At 34.5% G+C, this 14,002-nt stretch overlaps 1 protein-coding gene across 1 annotated transcript; it reads right to left on the bottom strand.

Moving 5' to 3' along the window:
* Nucleotides 1-169: 169 nt before the first annotated feature.
* Nucleotides 170-3,320, bottom strand: LOC100259085 (gamma-glutamyl peptidase 5). Its single transcript, XM_002269157.5, has 3 exons — nt 2,860-3,320; nt 521-847; nt 170-398 (listed from the first exon to the last, which is right to left on the bottom strand). Exons 1-3 carry the CDS (start codon nt 3,166-3,168, stop codon nt 294-296), a joined length of 741 nt encoding a protein of 246 aa, XP_002269193.1. The 5' UTR covers nt 3,169-3,320; the 3' UTR covers nt 170-293.
* Between the last annotated feature and the right edge of the window lie 10,682 nt (nt 3,321-14,002).

The following is a 14,002-nucleotide window of genomic DNA, read 5'->3' as shown; positions in this document are numbered from 1 at the left end:
TTTTGGAGTTTTGTATATCAGTGTGGTTATGTCATGCTGGTGGTAGTAGTAATTCATCAAATTTTGTAATTGAATTTTTAGGGAGTACCATATATCAAGGAGGTTGCATCTGGTCAGAGGCCTTAAGCGCACACACGCACATTATCTGTCTCCCATAATGCACAAGCCAGGTATCGATTCGCGTACTTCATATTCCAATCTCACTAATAATATTCCAATTACACACACAGACTCCTATTCCACGTACCCAACAAGAATATCTTAATGATTATTTGTAATATACTAGCTGCTAATCACCACAATCCACCCTTCAAGAAGGCGACGCAGAGTCTCCTCCAAGCCTCCCTGTCTGCCTCACATTCTTGCACCTTAGCCCTCACCTCCTTAGCGAATGATTCCTACAACAAAACAAATCTCATATTTATAATAATAATAAGAGAATGAATATGATGGATGGACGGCTGAAGGGGAGGGGGTTGATGTGGGCGATAATATGAATAATGAATGAGAGCAGACGTACGATGATAAGATCCTTGAGAAGGAGACGGTCGATGAGGTGGAGAAGAATGTCGGTGGTGTATTCAGGGTGACCTTGGATGCCCATCATATGATCTCCATACTTGAACATCTCTATCCCCGTCTTCTCTGACCATCCTATGATCTCTGCTTTTGGTGGAAGCTCCCTCACTTCGTCCCTGTGGCATTCGATTATGGAAAGTCTCGCTGGAAGCTTTAGCGTGGAGAAAAAGTTGGATGATGATGATGATGATAAATGAACAGTCCTGAATCCAATGTCCCACCCGGATCCCGCCCTCCCCGTCTTTCCTCCCAGCGCACGTCCCAGTATCTGCCCCACCCCCACAAATTCAACACAAAAACATAGTCTATTATCACCCTCCTCCAATTCCATCCGATCACAAATCAAAAAAGCCAACATTGAAAATCAGGATGTCAAAGTTAACCTGTGTGCATGGCCCCTCACACCCCCACCATGCGACCATAAAAGCATACGACGTGTCTCCCAATTTATTAATGCCACAATTGGACTCACTATCAACAGCTAGGCACCCACATCACTCAGGGACAAATGACCCATATTTTTTTGGCATTCATTCCCAAAAACTTGTGACTCATGTGCTCTTACCACTTTCTCTCTGTCTATATATATAAAGCAACCCGCCACCTACTTATGATAGATACAAGACATGGAAAATATAAAAAAAAATGGGTGTGTGAGATATAACTCAGATATTTCATATCATAAGTCTTTGATGACTCCAAATTTTTATACCCCACACTACAGGTGAAATATTATGTAGACTGTAGAGTTTAAATGAATATAAAACATTCTTCAATTTCATTTTAAGTGGTCCACCATTCATGAGTTGGGAGTGGACGTGTTTGTTTGTTACCATTTTGTTGGGTGTCAGTTGAAAACAAAAAGACGTATTCCTTCAAATTTGGGTAGTTAGAGATGGAATTGACATTGGACCACCCTCTGGTTCTCTGTGGGGATTAAGGCTTACCCAAACATTTCCATCCTCACACTCACACCTAATTCTTTTGCCCCACGGCCTTCTTTCCTTCCTTTGCCTTAATAACCAAAAGATAAGTATCAATTATTGGGTTATTTGATAAAAAGGGTCTTTGAAAACCCAATTTTTGAAATTTAACCTTCCACCATTTTTTGGTCTCATTTGGACAAAAATACCTATATTATTTTCTTGTAAAAGTAAAGTAATGTTTATTTTTTGACTGAATAGAAAAAACCAAAATATTTAGTTTTTTCTATTCAACTAAAAGTAATCTATTGACATCATCCAACATAATTAAATTGAACCTATTGATAATAAGTTTACTTTAATTATATTGAATGATGTTAACAAGTTACTTTTAACTGAATAGAAAAAACCAAATATTTTGACTTCTTCTATTCAACCAAAAAACAAACACCACGTAACTGTCTTTTAAAATCTATATGTAAATACTTAAAATGGTATATGACATTTATATAAAAAAATAAATTATTTTTTAAGAAAAAATACGAGAATGATTAAATTCACAATTTAAAAATTATTTCATCTCTCTTAACCAAATATTTTTTAATTATTTATATTTACAAAAATAAATCATTGATATTATAAGTGGTGATATTACAACTATGTGGATACTACTAAACATTAGGCAGAACCTAATGAAGGCAATAATTAGCCTAACTAGTGACTCACAACTACCCACTATCATGCTTCATACCCCAATATGTTTTTAATAATTGAATTCGCACATTTTTCAGGCCCTATTCCATAATGTACACATGGTCCTAATCTCAATGCTTACCCTAACAATCGGTGGATGTCTCACTCGCACCCAAAGTTTCCCTCTCACCCACGACACCCTACTACCCCCACCCCCTACTTTCTTGATGAATTCTCAACCCTTCATACTGAGTCTCTCACTAACGGCCGCATTGCCTCCGCAGAAGTTATGCCCTTCTCTCGTAATAGCTCACTATCACATATCACACCCTGCTCCAAATGACCCTCCCTGGAACCCAAAAGCCAAAGCCCATGACATTAGGAAAAGACAAGAAGGGTAAATGAGTCGTATACAATGATCATGTCCAGCTTGCAACCGGCTTTGCCTGCCTTTACAAAAAAGGCTGGCAAAGACACAAACAGAGCCATTTCTTTGGATGGAAAAAACCCTTTGATTAAGTGGAAAACAAACCTAAAGCATTAAAAACACAATGTTGTGTGACCCTGAAAACAACTCAAAATATTATATTAGAACAAGCCCATTTTAAGATGAAAACTAATTTCAATGTTTGGTTTAGGATAATGTAAAGAAATATAGGAGTACCTGGTGCCCGAAGCAAATACCCAGAACCTTCTTCTTCATGATGTCGAGTTTCTTCAAGAGGTCGATGAGCCTACAGATCCAGAGCTCATCGGCGTGAGCATCGCTGCAACTTCCGGTGATGACAAAGCCACTGTATCCGCCAATCTCATCATCATCGGGAAACTGCCCAAGTGCAACTCTGTAGACGTCCCATTTCTCTCCTTCTTCCCCCAGCATTTTCACGAACACCCCATAGTACCCTCCGTACTTCTTCTTCACGTACTCTGAGTCCTCTGCGCACAGCAGAACTGCGAATCTCTTCTCCACCATTTCCCCTCCTCCCTCTCTCACACACAAACAAACAGTGAAACTGGGTTTTCCTCTCTTCAATCTTTGAGAGAGAGAAACTGGGAGATAGAGGGGGGTATTGGTGGTCTGCTGCTGCCGCCTCTTCTTTCTGGTTCATTTTGCGGATGAGCGAGCTGTCTTAATATATAACCTGGTTGGCATTTTTATTGACCCTTCTGTCCTTCTTGGGCTGCTTTACCTAATTACCCTCCTTGTTTGTTTCTGACTTGTCTTTTGCGTTACCCCTTTTTTTTTCTTTTTCTTAATTGTTTTCGTGGATGAATCCACTTGTCTTGGAACATTTTTGGTAAATATTTTTCTTTTGGTAGGTTAATTATATTTATTGTTTTCTTGCATTCTTGTACTAATTAATGGTAAATAGTAAATGGTTTGTTTGAGAGTACCTCGGACATGATAGGTAAAAAATGTAAAAAGGTAATAATAAGATCGTATTCGGGTTTTTATAGTATAAAGATATATAAATAGATATAGATAGAGATATTCTCTATTAAATTTTTTAGAATAGAAAAGAATTATCCGTTTGACCCTAAAAATCATTCTTCAATAATACTCAAGGAGGAGACCCACCCTATGTGTGGAAACAAAAAGATATAAAAGAAATTAGTAAGATGATGATATATATATATATATAATATGACATAAAAGCCTTGTATTTGTATAATTTTTTTATAAAATAGAAATTAAAATCATTAACTTCTTAGAGTAATTAATTAATAAATAAATTATTTAAATATATATACACAAGACAATCAATCAGAAATGTTACGAAATCTCCTACTCTTCGGGGGTGTTCTCAACCCCAAGGAACATGTACTAAGACGAAAAACAACTTTTTCAATATCAATGATTAATTTCATTATATAATTAAGATCTAACGATTAATTTAGAAGCGATGAGATTGATAGAAACCTATGAATATAGAATATTCTATTAAAAACAAATCCTAATGATTCATTGAGTAGGATGGTAGAACAACCCAGATATCAATTCAGTTGTTTTGAAACATCGTGGGCTAACCTTACAATTGAAATATTGAAAGAGTAAATATTTGGCCACGAAAGCTTTATTTTACCAAATTACTCTATTTTTTTAGTGATCCGATATGATATGATATATATATATATATATATATGCAAATTGATGGTTGAAAGAAATATACAAATTGAGGATTTATACTTTAGAGTAATGAATAAGAAAAATATAGTCATATATGTATTATTTGTTTTTTTTTTTTTAACTTTTCGCTAAAAGTAACTTGCTTTAGGATTTCAGATCATTTGTTTTTTTTTTTTACTTTTTATTAACTTATTATTTATTTTAAAATTTTTATTACTAAATAGAAAAGACAAAATATTTAACTTTTTTTTAATAATAAAAATAACTTATTGGTTTTTTTTTTTCACTTCTTAGTACTTAATAGAAACAAAAGATTAAAAAAAAACAAATAATTTAATACTTAATAATACTAAATACTATTTAATTTTAAATTCTATTTAGAATTAAGTTAAAAAAACAAGAAAAAAAAACTCCACCATAATTTATAAGACAAATTGATAATTTTTAATATGTGATGAATATCTTGGGGAAAGGAAAAATATGCAAAGGCCTAGTTTGTCTAGACTTTTATATGTAGTACGTATTATATGATTTCATTTGAGATTAATTTTAGATGCCTTCAAGCCACTATCATTATGATTTTTAATACTATTACTTTTGTTAACACATATAAAAATTGATTCTAAAAATGTGACCCTTTTTAATTGCAATTTTGTGAGGGATCAAAAGGTAGAAGTTCAAAATGGTTTTTTTCAAAAGAAGAATGATCTTTTATGTTAAGTTGTTTATCTTGGGATCAAATAAGTTTCTTTCATAATTTTCTTTGTAACTTATTTATATATTTTTTCTTTTATGATCTTCATGGCATATGAGATGAGTTCAGGATGAGTCATGACTTTGTTCTGTTCATATAAATATATTCTCATCTTTGTCTTAATAAAAAGTTTATATGGGGTGTAACGGTTATGATAATTTCTTATATCTATCCTAATTATTTTTATTAATTTGTAAATTTTTTAAAATTTTAATTATATTAAAAATAAATATATTTTATGACCAAATAAATGTTATAAATTTTTATAACTTATAATTTAATAAATAGTTTTTATTATTTTATGAGTTAGAAAATATCTACTTTTAACTCATTTATCTTTAATATAAATCCACTCGATTAGAAATGAGACAAAGTGAAAGTTCGAAAAAAACCTCATCTCATTGTTTTATATAATCCTTTACCAATTTCATACATCTTTTTCCTTTATTTAATAATTTCATTCAAACTCATAAAATTAATGATTTTTCTTTTTTTCTTTTGAGTTCCTAGTGGTGTTTTTGAATTGGTCCATGGATATGATGCTTGTTTACAATGGAATAAGTATTTCTCTAGGCTTTCTTTCGGTTCAGTTTAATTAATTAATATAAATATTATATCCAAAATTTTTTTTAGCATTTCATCCATAAAGTGAAGTCAGAATTGTTGTGAGGTCCAAGTAATCTTGATAGCCCAAAGCCAATTTAAATAAAAATATTTTTTCTTCTAATCTCGCTACGTCCTTTGCATAGCAAAGAGAATTAATTAAATGTTTGTCAAAATTATATTTAAATAGAATCAAAGACCCCAATGGCTCACTACCTTTGGAATAAGTAAAGCAAATACAAAAAGAGGAAGAAATTGTGAAATGGTCTCTTGTTTTCACTGATGAAGTTTCTATACAATATATACATCCTAGTATATAGTCAAAATAAAACTACCAAAAATATAAAAAGGAAACTAGCTAAAACAAAAGATATATACACTAATTACAATCTTATATTTTTGTATTTGATTGAAACTGACTTTCCTCATTATGCTCATCCAGATGGAGTTCCTAGAGAAAACACCAATCTTGATCCATAAATCTTGCAGTCGTTGTCGACATAAAGGTTTGGTCAAGGTATTTTCTAGTTGATCATTAGAGCTAACATGAGAGATATAGAGTTAACCTTATTGAACTTTATAATGAACAAAGTGGAAATCGATCTTAATATACTCCATGCAAGAGTGGAAGATTGGATTTGCACAAAGATAGGTAGTGTCAACATTGTCATAATACATGGTTGGCGGACATTGAGAGGGATGTCGAGTTTGATGATAAGTGATTGGATCAAGGTGAGTTCAATTGTTATAGAGGCAATCACCCTATATTCAACCTCTGTTGAGGACCCAAAAACAAAGCGTTACTTCTTAGAGCTCCAGGAAATAGCATTAGACCTAAGGAAGATGGCATGGTGTCACAAGATGCTTCAAATGACCCTCCTCATAGGGGTTATATAGAGGGTAGGAAACTTCTAGAGACTCTTGGAGTCATCTACACTTAGCCATTGATGGGAAGAGTGTGGAAAGTTCTAAAAATACCTAAAGATGTCCACACATCTCTACACTATGGTGGAAGGCATGAGAGGAGTCGAAGGCTTTCTAGGGAATTCTAAAGATCTCTTGTATATTCTTGTACATAGAATTGTGTAAGGAGTTCTAGAATCTTCTTGATTTGTGAGGAACCCTCCAAGGTTTCAAAGAGTTCCATTAGTACCTATAAATAGGTGAGGGCCTTATTTGGCCAAGGCACTACTCAACAACCTAACCAACCAAGCAAGTGAGTTCCCAAAGCACTTGTAAAGCTTCCTTTGAGCAATAAAGCTTCCATTCTTTAAGAGTTGCCTACTACGCCTTCTAAATCTTTCGAGTCATGAGCATCTTAGCTTAGCAAGCTAAGCATTGGGAGTCAAGCTGAGTTAGCAAGATCAAGTGTCTTGACTTGTCTAAGTGTGGCACGAGCTTAGGAAAACACTAAGTCCGTAACAAGTGGTATCAGAGCGTGGCTACGAAGTGGGCATAGTAAAGGAAGCATGTCGAGTTCCAATGTGGAGGAGACTAGTGAGCAAACCCATGGGAGGAAGATCGAGCCTGCTACATGGGGTAAGGGCAGGAAGGATAAATCTCATGATGTTGTTGCCAACATGGAGGCAAGGTTAGCCAAGGTGGAGCTAGCCATGGAAGACACCCGAGAAGGAGTGGACTTGATCAAGAAAGGCATGGAGAAGGGCTTAGAGGATCTAAGGGAGCATATCCAAGACCTTCGTGAGGGGGTGCTAGGCTCACAAGTTTAGTCGGTGTCACACGAGGAGTTCATGTCCTTCCAAGAAAAGGTCTTGAGCATGCTTGCTAGCATGGAGTCAAGGATAGAGGCCTTGACCACTCGAATGGAGTCCTAAGACCAGGAGGTTAGGCAAGAGTTGGCCATTTACAAAGCTGTTGTGTCAGCATGGGTCATGGCCATCCAAGAGGCATCTAGGGTGGAGGTGTCGAAGCCACAAGGGTTTAGTGGCGAATGGGATGCCAAGGAGTTGGACAACTTCTTATGGCATATGGAGAGATACTTTGAGGCTATCACATCGATTGATGAGGTGGCTAAGGTAAAAACCACAACCCTCTACCTTACTGACACAACTACTCTATGGTGGTGTCAGAGGTTCGTCGATATGGAGAAAGGCATTTGCACCATATAGACGTGGGAGGACTTTAAGAAGGAGATCAAGAGGCAGTTCTACCTCGAGGACGTGGCTTACCTGGCTAGGAAAAACATAAGGTATCTCAAGCATACAGATTCGATACGCGACTATGTCAAGGAATTTTCTTCGCTCATGCTTGGGATTCCTAACATGATTGAGAAGGAGTTGCTATTCAACTTCATGGATAACTTGTAAGGATGGGTCAAGCAGGAATTAAGACGCCGAGGTGTTCAAGACTTAGCCGCTGCTATGGCAGTAGCAGAGTCTTTAACGGATTATAAGAGAGGAGACTTCTCCAAGGTTGAGTTTTGGAGGATAGCCATGCCATGGGTGAGGGAGATGAGGTTTCAATGGACCACAATGCTCTTAGAATAGGATCAAGCAAGGGGTCTAACGTCCGAGAAGAAAGGGGTAAGGCGAAAAAGAAGGAGTTTACGCCTTTTGTCGATGCAAATCAACTAAAAAAATTTGGAAATTACTTGAAGTAACTCATGTAAGAACAAATCAAGTCAAAGAGTCAACAATCAATTTACTTGTTCATAATTATGAATTGTTTTTTATGAAAGATAATGAAATCATTGTTGAGATGATTACTAAGTTCACTAACATTGTCAATGGTCTTGAAACCTTGGGAAAGACCTACAAGGAATCGGAGAAGGTGATGAAGATCTTGAGGTCACTTCCAACAAATTTGGATGCAAAGGTCACTGTAATTCAAGAAGCCAAAGACTTGACGAAGGTACCTTTGGAAGAGCTCATAGGATCCTTGATGACATTTGAGATCACCTTAGCAAAGAGACAATAAGAAAAGGAAGATAAAAAGAATAAGGACATAACTTTCAAGGCTACAACAAAGGAAGAAGAAGAATTTGAAGAAGAAAAAAAATGAAGAAGATAAAGACTTGGCCCTCATCATAAGAAAGTTAAACAAGTTTATGAAGGGTGAAAAGTTTAGATGAAGAAGGTCATTTCTAGATAAGACTCCTACTAGAAGGAATATTTATCCAATAATGACAATAAAATATGGGAAGAGAAGAGGGACTTAGTGTGCTTCAAGTGCAAGATATTGTGGCACATCAAATATGATTTTCTTCTCTAAAAAAAATGAAGCCAAGAAGAGAAAGAAGAAGATTGATGAACACTTGAAGTGAAAGTGAAGATGACTCTTCTAAAGAAGAAAATGAGAAAGAAGTGGCAAACATGTGTTTCATGGCAATAGATGAACTTGATAAGGTGAATTCTAACATTAGCTATGATGATTTACATGATGCCTTTGAAGATTTAGATGAGGATCTTCAAAAACTTGGCTTGAAAAATGTTTCTCTCAAAAAGAAAATTCAACAACTTGAAAAAGAACTTGGAGAAGTAAAAGAAAAATTTTTAGATGTTGAAGTCTCTAAAACCTTTCTTGAAAAAAGGAATGAGATTTTAATAAAGAAAAATGAATGGTTGACCTCCTCTCGTTCAATATTTTCTTGTGGACAAAAATCTTTTGAAATGATCCTAGCTAGCCAAAAGTGTACCTTTGATAAACAAGGGCTAATATTCAAATCCTCATAGACTCAAAATTATTTTTAAAAACTATTTTGTAAAGGAATTCACAAGTGTAGGTCCTTCCACTACTTGCAATTGTTGTGGAAAAGGAGGACACATTAGTAGCATATGCACTATAAGAAATGGCTCTCAAAAGACTTTTAATGCAAAAACTAAGAAGATTTGGATTGAAAAATCCAAATTCACTAACCCTCAAGGACCCAAAAAGATATGGGTACCTAAATCAACTTGAGTTATGTGTTGTAGGGCTCAAAAAAGGACAAGTGGTTCTTGGATAGTGGATGCTCAAGACACATGATCGGATATGAATCCAAGTTCGTTTTCCTTACAAAGAAAAATGTAGGATATGTTACATTTGGAGACAATGTAAAAGAAAAAATCATTGGTAAAGGAAACAGTAGTAATGACACATCTTCTCTCATTGAAAATGTTTTATTAGTAGATGGTTTAAAACATAATCTTTTAAGCATTAATCAATTTTGTGACAAAGGTTTTAAAGTGATTTTTGAAGCATCTCATTACATTATCAAGGATATTCAAAATGACAAAATCATCTTCTTGGACCATAGATGTGACAATGTTTACACTATAAATATTTTAAAATATGATGGTCATAATAGATGTTTTTCAAGCATGGATGATCAAAGTTGGTTGTAGAATAAGAGGTTAGGACATGCTAGCATGGACCTCCTTTCGCAATTCAACAAAAATGAACTCGAGTGTTTGCATATGGATTTATTTGGTCCCTCTAGGAGAACCAAGTCTTAGAGGAAATCTTATGCTTATGTTATTGTGAAATACTTCTCTAGATACATATAGGTCTTGTTTTTAAGCCAAAAGAATAAACCTTTTTATGAGTTTTTAAAGTTCTGCAATAAGGTTCAAAATGAAAACGGTTTTGCAATCATGTGCATAAGAAGTGATCATGGGAGAGAATTTGAAAATATTGGTTTGAAAATTATTGCAATGAGCTCGGAATTGGCCATAATTTTTCAACTCCTAGAACTCCTCAACAAAATAAGGTAGTTGAAAGAAAAAATAAAACTATACAAGAAATAGAAAGAACCATGCTAAATGAAAACAACTTGCCAAAATGTTTTTAAGCTAAAGTGGTTAATATCTCTTGTTATGTTTTAAATAAAGTTTTACTAAGGCCCATACTTGAGAAAACTCCTTATGAGCTTTGGAAAAACAAGAAACACAACATTAGTTATTTCAAAGTCTTTTGGATGCAAATGCTTTATTTTAAACATCAAAGACAACCTTGGAAAATTTGATGCAAAATCAAATGTTGGAATTTTCCTTGGTTACTTAACTTCAAGTAAAGTTTTTAGAGTTTTCAACAAAAGAACCATCGTTATAGAGGAGTACATTCATGTTATTTTTATGAATCTAACAACTCTCTTCAAAGAAGAGATAGTGTTGATGATGAGTTAGGTTTGGAGGACTACATGGGAAGATTGCAAGTTGAAGATAGAAGATAACAAGAAGAGAAGGAAATGGATCCCAAGGAAGAAATATCACCATTGGCACTACCCCATTCTCAACAAGTGCAAGGTGAATCAAGTCAAGACCTTTTTAAAGAATGGAAGTTTGTGATCAATCATCCACAAGATCAAATTATAGGTAATCCATCAAGTAGGGTAAGAACTAGATCTTCTCTTAGAAACATTTGCAATAATCTAGCTTTCATTTCTCAAATTAAGCCTAAGAATGCAAATGATGTTTTAAATGAAGAAAATTAGATGATTGTTATGCAAGAGAAGCTAAATCAATTTGAAAGAAATGAAGTTTGGGAATTAGTAACTAGACCTACAAGCCAAAGTGTAATTGGTACTACATGGGTTTTGAGAAATAAAATGGATGAAAATAGAATAGTTGTTAGAAACAAAGCAAGGTTAATAGCCCAATGGTTCAATAAAGAAGAATGAATAGATTATGAAGAAACTTTTGCTCCCATAGCTAGACTAGAAGCTATTAGGATGTTACTTGCCTTTGCATGTTTTAGGGATTTTATGTTATATTAAATGGATGTGAAAAGTGTTTTCTTAAATGGTTTTATAAATGAAGAAGTGTATATTGAACAACTACTTGGGTTTACAAGTTTTAACTTTCCTCATCATGTTTTTAAACTTAAAAAGTGCATTTTATGGTTTGAAGCAAGCACCAAGAGCATAGTATATATGAAAGATTGAACAAATTTCTTTTAGAAAATAGTCTTAAAATGAGCAAAATTGACACAAATCTCTTTACAAAAATCAAAGAAAATGATATACTCTTAGTTCAAATTTATGTTGATGACATTATATTTGATGCTACTAATGTTTCACTTTGTGAAGAATTTACCAAGTGTATGCATAATGAGTTTGATGGGAGAGCTCAACTTCTTCCTTGGACTTCAAATTCAAGCAATTAAAGGAAGGAACTTTCATCAATCAAGCAAAGTACATTAAAGATCTACTCAAAAGGTCCAACATAGAGGAAGTTAAAACAATGAAGACTCCAATGAGCTCATCCATCAAGCTTGACAATGATGAGAAAGGTAAATCCATTTACTCAACTAAGTATAGTCATGGTAGATTTTTTGTTATACTTGACTGCTAGTAGACCCAATATCATATATAGTGTTTTCTTGTGTGCTAGATTTCAATCTTATCCTAAAGAATCTCATTTGAGTGTTGTAAAAGGAATTCTTAAATATTTAAAAGGAACAATGGACATAGATTTATGGTATCCTAAGAGTGATAACTTTGAATTAATTGGATTTTTGGATGTTAAGTTTTCTGGTTGTAAGGTTGAAAGAAAGTGTACGAGTAGCACATGCCATTTCTTAGAACACTCATTTGTTTCTTAACATAGTAAAAAGCAAAATTCAATAGCTTTGTCAAAGACGGAAGTCGAATACATAGCAGTCAGTTTATATTGTGTAAAAGTTCTTTGGATGAAACAAACTCTCAGTGATTTTGGTTTATCTTTTAAGCATGTTCCTGTTAAATGTGATAACACTAATGCCATAAGCATTTCCAAAAATCTCATGCAATACTATAGGACTAAGCTTATAGAGATTAGACATCTCTTTCTTAGAGATCATGCACAAAAGGGTGATATAACACTTGAATTTATGAGCACTAAAGATCAACTTGTCAATATGTTTACAAAAACTCTAAATGAATAACAATTTGTTGATATTAAAAGGCAATTAGGAGTGATTTCAATTTGAATTTGTTTTTTCCATTGATGTTATGCTATTTGTGTTCATAATATGTTAAAATTATGTATTTATGTGCATCATATAGATGAGAACACCATAGACATATGCTTATAAAAGGTCAATTTTTGACCAAAAATCAAAATTCCTTTGGCATTAGGTATCAAAGATTAGGGAATCCATCTGAAATAGGCATGGAGAGGATCAAGGAGTGAAAAATTACAAAAATATTGGAAGTCAAATGGGTGTTGATCGTGTTGACTAGGTGGTCGACCGATTCGTTGGGACTAGGAATTTTAAGAGGCTCTTGCACATGGTTTTATATACTCTTCTCCAATATTCTTCAAGGGGTTTTTTTTTCGTGTTAAGGGTCTGGAAAAGGATTTGAGGCTATTTTTGGCAAATTGAGCTATCTTAGATACAGATTTGCAAATTTGGGGCTGATTCAAAGGTCTTCAAAGGTTAAGGTTTTTAGAGTTCATACATCTTTTTCCTTCACTGTAGCATTTTCTCTATTTGGGAGCTTTATTAGAAGTTATTTGAGGACTCTTTGGTGCGTTTAAGACTTCGGTGGCCAGCATCTTTCTCTACCAATGTCTCTTCATCTTCTTGTTACTCTTTCTTCCGCTTTCCATTACCCCTAAACGAGAGTTCGCAACTACCAGAGCACAAGACAAGCACCTTATTAAGCCTTTTTAGCCAGAAGCACACCGAAATGCATGCTTTGACACCTCTTTGTTTGGTACCATGAAATAGTACCAATAGTACAAGCAAGACTTCTCCCATAGACAAGTGATGCCCGAGAGAGATATTGATTTTGTCCAACTAAGTCATTTCAATTTTTATGACCTATTCGTGATGATGGGATGGTTTCCATATATTTCACTCCCTGAACTTGTCTTTTTGACCTTGGTTTGGGCATTCTGTGCCAAGGCGAGATTTTGTGTTAGAGGTATGATTTCATGCACTTTGAAAGGAGTTGAGATTAATCTTGATGCAAATGTTATTTTTTGGATTCTAGGAGTGCCTAAAATTGGATTGAAGATATACGAGTCCAAGGTTTGGCCTACTATTCCGGGATTTGAGTTAAGACAAGCTATTCAACGAATTTATGGACTACCAGATGCCCATCGGATAGGTAATCCCTCAACCCACAGCTCGACAATCATCAATAGGGTCCTTCACCACATGTTGTGTTTCATATTTCTACCTAGAGGTGGACATCGAGATGAAGTCTACTATTATGAGGCATTCTTGATAGATTTGATCCTTATTGGGAGACAAATCCATTTAGGATACCTAATGATGATGCACATGATTACCTACTGCAAGAGCACAATTCGTGTATTCCCTTATGGACGTTTTCTTTCTTTAGTATTTAAGAAGGTCGACATAGATATGAACAAAGAGATGGACTTTATATTACCT

This window comes from Vitis vinifera, chromosome 3, assembly GCF_030704535.1.
Source record: "Vitis vinifera cultivar Pinot Noir 40024 chromosome 3, ASM3070453v1".
NCBI classification, from domain to species: Eukaryota; Viridiplantae; Streptophyta; class Magnoliopsida; order Vitales; family Vitaceae; genus Vitis; species Vitis vinifera.
The sequence above is the reverse complement of the archived record's forward strand: the minus strand, read 5'-3'. Positions and strand labels throughout refer to the sequence as shown.

Bases quoted from the DNA above. Each gene is read 5' to 3' on its own strand.
- LOC100259085 (XM_002269157.5), bottom strand. From the start codon at position 3,168: ATGGTGGAGAAGAGATTCGCAGTTCTGCTGTGCGCAGAGGACTCAGAG. The intron at 848-2,859 runs GTACTCCTATAT...GGGGTGGGGCAG, and splicing joins GTATTTGCTTCGGGCACCAG to ATACTGGGACGTGCGCTGGG. The intron at 399-520 runs GTACGTCTGCTC...GTTTTGTTGTAG, and splicing joins TTCTCAAGGATCTTATCATC to GAATCATTCGCTAAGGAGGT.